Here is an 8,821-nt window from a genome sequence, read left to right as displayed (position 1 = left end):
CGTGTGAAATGACGAATTTTATAATCCGCAATAGCACAACCAGAGGACATTCGCCTTTCCGCCTCCGCTGTTCCCATCTTTCGCCATCCCTTCCCCGTACTTACCTACTTTTGGATGCTTGTTTTCGACGCACTGTCCAATTTAGGAATGTTGTTTTTTTTTCGCCAAAACAGTTGCAACTCGATGAATACAACTTTTCTACCACAATTGCACTACAATGCTACAATTATTCCAACGTTTAAATGCCAATTGTTTCAGGAAAATTAGTCTTTTCAGCGACCAAAATGCAAATTATACGATGTCACCGTTAGCTACGGACACTGCGACCGAACCGACTGACGACGACGACGACGGATGAGGATAAGAAGATGATGGCCGATGATGACCAAAGCGAAGCGATGATGTCGCGGAGCACCAACACATGCAAACTCGGCTGTCAAAAAGTGCATGAAGTACAGTGAAGTCCTAGATTTTGATACCTACGTGTCGCTTACACGGAACTACAAATCAACCCAAATTTAAGTTGTTTTGACGCAATCCCGGTCTTCCGTGGAATAACTCAAATTTGCGTCAAACAGCGAAAGTGGTGAGTGAGTAGTTCTCGTTTGAGAGCGGCAAAAAAAAATAACCCACTGGTAAGTTATTTTCACCCAACGGAGGCCTCAAATGACGCAAATTTGGGTTAACTCAAGAAAACCCAAATTTGGCTTCTTCCACGGAAGAGCAGCGGATGCGTCGGTGCTTCTCTCTTTGTTTTCGACAACATTGCGGTGGGGCGAGGGAGAAAACAACCCAACTTTGAGTTAAAACTAAAAGCAGTTTAGCTAAATTTGAGTTTTTAAAACTTATTCTTTGGGTTTTAATATTTTTCCGTGTAGGTTACCATTATCCCGGGATTCAAGTATTTTAATCGTATTTAGGGTCTGTTCCAATTGGCGAATTAATATTAATTTTTACTTAAATTTGACAGTTCGTCACTTAAAGTTGACAGTTCTCCTAAGGAAATAATTATCGAACTGTCAAGTTTAAGTGAAAATTAATTTTAATTCTCCAATTGGAACAGACCCTTACTATTTAATATTTTTCTTACCTCTACCCGTCAAGGTCAATGAAAGTAACTTTTGTTACCGCTTCTGCGATGCAATTGGCTTCTTAAGCGATTGATTCACCCCTCGTCGGATTTTTTACTTGGCGGAGCTGTCAAGCAGTTACCCACACGTATACACTCAGCCAAATAACCTTAAGATTTCCATAAGGCCCAACTTATGAAACGGCCTTTAAATAATTCATAATGATTCGGATGAATTTCATAAGGTCACTCTATGACGTCTCACAGCTTGGCTTTTGTTCATGTTTAGCAACATGGTATTCTCAAGCGTCGGTAGCCGTGTGGATAAAACACGGGCTCGGTGATCCCGACGTTCATGGATCGAATCCAGTCTGCATCATTTTAAGATTTTTTTGTTCTTTTCATAAGTCTATCTTATGAAATTTGTCATAGCAAGCACGATCAATTTTCATAAGGTATTCTTATGTCATCCATAAGAATTAGTTATAGCAAATTTTCATAAGGTATTTCGATGAATTTCGCTAGTTTTTTTCGCTGAGTGTATGACATCCCTATTTCCACCCAATAGGATTGTTTGCAGTCAACATCAATTGGGTTCCCCCATTAACAATCCTTTTGAGTTCCCTAAACATTGGTAAAAGATGATGAAATCGAAAACGTGACGTCATCGCACCCTGGTGGTTACCCAGCTGTCAAAAGGTGATATGTATTGATTTTTTTTTATTGATTTTAGGTACCAAAAGGAAGTTCTAAAAATCTTAAAAAAAATATAGTGGCTCAGAAAAAGGCGCTCTTTTGAATAAAAATAAAAAATCGATAAATTTTTCAAAATTTAAAAACCCAGTAGTCCGTTTTACGAAACAACAAAAGCGTTGATAATGATATTATTAACAACGGATTGACCTCTGCTAAGCAGACCCAGACAGGCACGCAAAACGTGCACTACGCCATCGTGGTGCAAAAATCCTAACATCTTAGGGGCTGTTCATTAATTACGTAAGGGTTTTTGGGGGAAGGGGATTCTCTAACAAAAAATCTTACAAGGAGGGTGGAAGTGTCGAAAAATCGTGAAGTTTCCCTTACGTTATTAATGGACATCTTCTTAGGAGGATTAAATAAACTATTAAACTATTAACAACACCTAAAACTAATACAGAAATCCCGGCAACTAATCGAAGCCGATACCTTCGATTTCTGTTCCATTTCTAGCATCACCCCTCGGTCGTTTTCTGTCAGTGTGTGCGTGCAAATCAGCGATCCGTCAGTCGAAAAAATTTGCGCGAGGCGTCGTGTTATTTGTTTTCTAATACGTTTTGGTGATAATTTTCGGCAAATTGTTACAAAAATCATTCAAAACCCTAAATTTTAACTGCAAAGCAATGTCCAAACGCACCGCATCGGAAGTGGCCGAAGAGGACAACTACCTGGACGATCTGGTAAGGGATCAGCAGAGCAATCGGCCGTCCACCAGCAAGCACACGCTCGACTCGGACGAAGAGGACAGCGGCGACGACGACGAGGCTCAGTGAGTATGATTTCTGATTGCCAACGGTGCGGGGGAAGGATTTGTTGTTAATGGTGTTTTATTTTTTTTTTCGATCCTGTAGGTACAATGTCCTGGATGGAAATGATATCGAGGGCGAAGAGGACGGTATTTCCCGCGTTGACGACGAGGTGAAAATCACCCCGTTCAACATGAAAGAGGAAATGGAGGAAGGTCATTTCGATGCAGATGGACACTACTTGTGGAAGAAAGGGGCGGAGATCCGGGACAACTGGTTGGATAACATCGATTGGGTCAAAATTAAGAACGATCCAAACTATAAGGAGAAAAAGGAAGACGAGTTGAAAGGGTTGGCCGACTCTGATTCGGATGACGAAGAAGACGAGAAAGCCAAAGGATTTGATTCAGCGAAAACGTATGAAAACATTTTGGGCATGATGGAACCTAAGGAAACTATAAAGAAGGCTCTGCAGAGAATTGGTAAAAAGACAGCGAAACTGACGACGGCACAACGTTGGAAGATGAAAAAAGCTGGAACTTTGGATGACTCCAGTGAAAAGGTTACCCGCTTGACCGAACTCGCCAATGAGATTCTTACACGGGAGGGCAATATGGACATTTACGATGAAACCTACGAGATGATACAGAAAAAGGTAAATGATTCCAAATCGGTGCCGGCCAAGGATGAACTGGACATGTACGCGGATGACTTCGACAGTAAGGAACAAAGCAAACTAAAAGACGATGATCCGAAGGAGTCTTCTTCAAGTGATGCTCAGCCTTCCACATCCACCAGCAGTAATCAAGAGAGTGAAAAGAAAGACGTGCTTATGTGGGAGTACAAGGAACAACAGGAGGCAGAGCAAATACATGGTCCGTTCAATACGGAACAGATGCAAAAATACGCTGACGAAGGTCGGTTTAGTAGCGGAGCTTTTGTCAGGAAGGTAGGTGCTGAAGATTCAAGATTTTACTCTGCTGCCAGAATTGATTTCGATTTGTATTTGTAAGCCCGCTTAATACAGCATGTTCTAGATGATAATTGTGAAACGTTTAGTAAGGAAAGAAATCCATCTGTATGACTCATACGTCCGAAACACCGCAAAAGAGCAAGATGGATCAACTAGGTCCGAACTCTCCAGTGTAAAGTGACCAGACGTCCCGCGTTTCGCGGGACAGTCCCGCATTTTGACCAAATGTCCCGCGACAAATTATGTCCCGCGTTCGTCTCAAATCGTAATAATGTCCCGCGTTTGAAAAAAAAAATAAACTAGCATTCAAAATATTGTAGTAACTTCAAAGCCAAAATAGTCAAACCGGTTTTGTACAAAGCACAAATCACATCAAACATATTAACGGAGCTTTCAACATCAGAGTTCAAAAACTGAAAGATTTTTGCGAGAAAGTACATGAAGATTCTGGGCTACAGTAAAGTTTGAACTGTTGAAAGCTTTTTTTTTATCGAGCGATAGCAGTCTCAGCAGTTTTTTTTTTATTTTTGAAGAAAAAAATTCAAATACCTATTTGATTGATTTTTATGCACAGTCAAGCAGCATCATTTTACATCTTGTACCGACTTTTCGAACCCTCTAAGCAGAATACCCTCTTCGAATGAGTGTAATCAGTTTCGTAACTTTTAATTCCGCCCTATGTTGCTTATCATTTGACAGATACGCGTATTTCGACTACCACTTGTAATCTTCCTCAATCTTTACTCAAGTGGTAAACTGACACTTAGGAAGAAAAATCATTTTACAGTTCGGTGAAGAAAAAAGAGAGTGACAAGAGTACAATTACAAAAGTAGTAGACGAAACAGTCTCAAGTTCAAACTTTAAGGTAGAAAACTACTTTTGTTACTTTGTAAGTGCGCACTGCACACTGTCAAATGAAAAATCTGGAGGGAAATCGTTGCCCGAAGTTAAAATTTTTCCAAGCCCAGTATAGTAAACTTTTTTCGGAAATTTATTTTGACTGTATTATTTTTTTTTTCAAATGGGTGAATATCAAAACCTTCATTGACTGGCAATTCAAACGAGTACGCTCGTAAATTAAATTCATCCAATAAATAAGTTAATCAATGTTGACAGAGAAGCATCCGAACTACTTAAGGGAATAGTACGCAAATCACAAAATTGGACAAGCAGAAGCTAGATTGGTTAAATTTCCAGGCTCTTTGTGGGTAATAATACCTAACCTCAAAAAATTGTAGAGTTCACGTTATGCTTGTCAGCCAAAAATACTGTAATAAACGATTTTTGTTTCAGTTGTGAACGAAGTTTTAATTTTGAAAGCAATTGAGAGTTGAAATATGTATTAAAACCATTTTTGACAGCTAGATTTTATTATCAGGTTTTTTTGAAGACTGCAAAAACATGTTTGAGTTTGTCCCACTTCTGCGAAGCTTACAACGTAGAAAGATATGCTTGGTAGAAGAAATGAGTGCTTCGTATTCTACGAATAAAAAAAATCGTTACGTATTCGTTATCAAAAAAAAAAAAATCATGGTTTCACCTTACTAATAATAATGCTTAATTTGTTTAACTAAGCATATTTTTCGAAACGACGTATCTAACTATTTTGATGTTTACAACTTTACTGATAGATACACCGTTTTGATATATGAGAAAACAAAACGACGTATCTAGCCAAAATTAAAAGTAACAGATACACCAAACTGGCACCATACAAAAGCGACGTATCTGACATGACGTATCTCTAACCAACCCGGTGTATGTGTATTTTTGTCAAAATTCATTGTGAAAATGATATGGAATGAGTAGGTTTTGTTTACCTTACCTAGTGCGTGCTATATCCCTGGTGATGTTAAGGAGAAACATCAGAGAATACAAACATGGCTGCCACAATGGCCGACTTGGTCTCCTACTCACGTTTTCAAGAGTACCAATCTTAAAAAATCGTAAACAAATGTTCTTGATTTGGAAAAGCTGCCTCTTTTTGCAAGTGAGTAAAGCCAGGATAAACAAGTACGGCTTGGTTCGATGCTTCGTTCGTCAGATTTGTGCCTCTAAAGTTGGAATGAAAAATTTCAAAGGGATTTCTTGATGTTTCACCTTAAGCACGAAAAGAACTTATGAAAAGTCTTTTTATAAAAAAACTATTTTAGTGAAATAGTCATCAACATTTACCATGAATTTACTCAGATCAGTGAAAAAGTTAGATACGTCGATTTGAAAAATTATGCTTGAATTATCCTCTCATTAATAGGTTCCCACTTCATGAGTGCAGCGTGAGCATGAGCGCTGAGCAAGACACCAATTTCACGGTGGCGAGGAGCGTGTTCACCTCGTATGTAGTCAGAGCCGTAGCGTGGTCTCATGGCGCCCTTGGCAAGCACCCAGATTGGCGCCCCACGACAATTGGATATTGTTAAGTTTAAGTTATTAATTTTTTTCAAAGTTTTTTTCTATTCGATTTTGCTGTTTTCAAGAAATGAATTTTTCACTAAGACCAGCACAACCATTCGAAATGACATTTCAGAATCATTACTAAATGATTTATAAATGTCTTTAAAATATTTTTCTTACAGTATTTTTTTTTCTTTTGCTCTGATTTTTTTTTTTTGTTTAACAGAATTTTGTTTAAAAAAATTAATTTAGTTTCATGAGTTTTCAGAAACTTTCAACGATCTATTTTTTGATTTTCAGGGATTAGTTTAATTGGTTTTACCAGAATAACTTTACCAAAGATTTCTTCTTAAGTTTAGTAAACATATTTCCCAGAATATCTGAAAGAAATTTTTCAGTGATCATTAGACAAACCATGGACATGGATAAATTTTAGCAGGAATTTCTAAAGAATTATATTTTAGTTTCTGTTGGAATCTTTGAAATGATTCTTGCTGGAATTACTAAATGAAATTATGCAGGAACTTTTAATGGAATTCTGCTGTAATATTCGGTGCTTATGAAAATCCAGGAGACATTTCAACAAGAATTTCCAATGGAATTCATGTGGTAATTCTTGCAGGAATTGCTGGAGTAGTTCGTGAAGAAACGCTTGAAGGAAGAATATTTGGACGAATGTTAGGAGGAATCCCAGCAAACATTACTTAAGGAATCTCTTTAGGATATTCTAAAAAAATCCCTAAGAAGGTCTTTTGAAGGAATCCATGAAGAAATTTGTAAAGGAATCCATGGAAGGCTTTCAAAAGAATTTGGAGAAGTTATATAAAAAATCATTCTCATATTCTCCAATGGAATACAATTAGAAATTTCTGAAGAATTTCAAATGTATGGCTTTCTGGAAGAACTTATGAAGAATTTCATGAAAGGGGAAAATCTAGCAGACATTCATGAAGCAACCTCTAGTGCTTAAAGAGATATTAGAAGTTTCCTTTGAGTAACTTCTGAATAAATTCCCAGATAACTTCCTAAATTTCTGAAGAATCCTTGAATCCTTGGAAGTACCCTCAAGACGTTCCCCAGTATGAATGTTTAGGAATTTTTAGGAAGAAACTTTCACTAAAATTATGGAAGCATATTGATTTAGCTTTTCTCATTAAAAAAACTAACATAGTTTCTCAAACTAAAATAGTAGGAAAATTCTCAAGTAACATCATGGTAAATGGTTAAAATAAACAAGGGAAATCTGCTTCGAAGGAGGGTATTCTGCTTAGAGAGTTCAAAAAGTCGGTACAAATAGATTTTTTTTTCAGAATGTGGAAAAACTAAAAAAAAAGCATATCGTCAATCTCAAATACTGAAAATTAGCTTAAATCTTGATAACGTTCAAGAAAACACCAGCATTATCCTGTTTTCTTCAAGCCTCAAGCCTTTTCGGCGCCCCTCTAATCCTAGCGCCCTTGGCGGGGGCCAACCTGGCCAACCGCACGCTACGGCTCTGTATGTAGGCCAAAGTATATAGCATAATTTGACCCGACGCCAATCTGTGTTCTCCAAAGTTCGGCCAACGGACTAAGGGCCGATTTCTTCACCTTGCCTTAAGCGTTAAACCCGGTCTTCACCTTGGCTTAAGCCTGGATTACCGGTTAAGCCGAGGTGAAGAAATTGGCCCTAAGTCCTAGGATCTCAAGCTACGGCATGCCTCATTGGCTAGTTGTGCCGGTTGTGCTACTTTTACCCGAATGCCGTTTCCCCGAATAGTACTTTTCCCCGAATGACCCATTTCCCCGAATCACACCCTTCTTTATTTTATAGGCGGTTCTTTCAAGTTTGATTTCTCCTCAGACCTGCTGAAACCCTGCTGAATGAAGAATATAACTCCTTCTTTCCATTGCTGCTCGTTCATTCTAGAACCAAATTGATTCCAACGACCTATCTATTTATGGTAGCATATCTTTTTGAATAACCTAGGACACGAACATTTTGTGGCAAGTGATCATTTCGAACAAAAATGTAATATACAGTCTTTTTGGGGAAATGGGTCATTCGGGGAACTGACTTTCGGGGAAACGGGCCATTCGGGGAACCGGCATTCGGGGAAACGACATTCGGGGAACCGGCATTCGGCGAAAATTAGCACAATCAGTTGTGCCAGTTTACCCTGCTGCGCTTGGGGTTAATACATTCCAAGTTCCAATTGTTGTCCATTGTTTCGCGCTAAAAGTCGTTGCCGTTGAATCAGTTCGTAATCTTTCATTTTCGGTTTCTGTAACGGTTTTTGGGTTTCGGGAACAGTACGTTGTTGGCCTAAGGTCCTCTGTGCCCCGTGGTGGGGCTGCCACCTTAGGTATAACTTCCGGTGGAGGAGCATTTCATACTCAGCCGCTGGATGGCAGAACAGACGCTGTTTGAGCCGCGCATCCTTGGTGAAAAGACGCTCGGTACGTACCTCATCAATCTAGCTGAAGTCAGAAGGACAACAGTGCCCAGACTGCACTACCAGCTAAGCACACAACTCTTAACTGGCGGTCTTTGTCATCGCTTGATTCGTGGAAGCATAAGGTAGGAACTTGTGAGAACCTGAGCTTTGTTGGACACTCTCCTTATCGACTCACCGTTTTGCAGCCCATTAAGAGTTTGCTACCTGAAATAAATCTGTTACCAGTTATGCGCAAAAAACTGATACAAAAGCATTCACCCTAATATCTGTTAAGGTAACCCCCAGCAATGATGTAGTACGAATGGCCATGTTCTTGAATAGGCAGCAAAATTGATAAGTCGTAGCCGTTTTCGTTCGTCAGCTAGTGGGCGCTAAGCTTTCCAATCGTTTGGTCTGAATTGCTCTCCCTGGTCTACCTGAGCATTTAGATCTCCCATAATAATCT

General features: G+C 39.0%; 2 protein-coding genes across 3 annotated transcripts in view; one reads left to right on the top strand and one right to left on the bottom strand.

The window, feature by feature from the left end:
- LOC109425718 (protein DDI1 homolog 2) overlaps positions 1-363 on the bottom strand; it is a 6,621-nt gene extending 6,258 nt beyond the window's left edge. The window contains exon 1 of one of the 2 annotated variants that reach the window (XM_019701045.3): positions 105-363. The gene's annotated coding sequence lies outside the window, so the exon portion shown is untranslated. The remainder of the gene's footprint in view (positions 1-104) is intronic. The other variant, XM_019701053.3, reaches the window with a different exon arrangement.
- A 1,949-nt stretch (positions 364-2,312) lies between these two features.
- Positions 2,313-3,615, top strand: LOC109433159 (CD2 antigen cytoplasmic tail-binding protein 2 homolog). The gene is made up of 2 exons (XM_019709558.3): positions 2,313-2,594; positions 2,677-3,615. The coding sequence occupies exons 1-2, from the start codon at positions 2,449-2,451 to the stop codon at positions 3,581-3,583; spliced, it is 1,053 nt and encodes a 350-aa protein (XP_019565103.1). The 5' UTR covers positions 2,313-2,448; the 3' UTR covers positions 3,584-3,615.
- Positions 3,616-8,821: the final 5,206 nt, after the last annotated feature.

This window comes from Aedes albopictus, chromosome 3 (assembly GCF_035046485.1).
Source record: "Aedes albopictus strain Foshan chromosome 3, AalbF5, whole genome shotgun sequence".
Lineage (NCBI taxonomy): Eukaryota > Metazoa > Arthropoda > Insecta > Diptera > Culicidae > Aedes > Aedes albopictus.
The sequence above is the reverse complement of the archived record's forward strand: the minus strand, read 5'-3'. Positions and strand labels throughout refer to the sequence as shown.

Bases quoted from the DNA above. Each gene is read 5' to 3' on its own strand.
- LOC109433159 (XM_019709558.3), top strand. From the start codon at position 2,449: ATGTCCAAACGCACCGCATCGGAAGTGGCCGAAGAGGACAACTACCTG. The intron at 2,595-2,676 runs GTGAGTATGATT...TCGATCCTGTAG, and splicing joins GGCGACGACGACGAGGCTCA to GTACAATGTCCTGGATGGAA.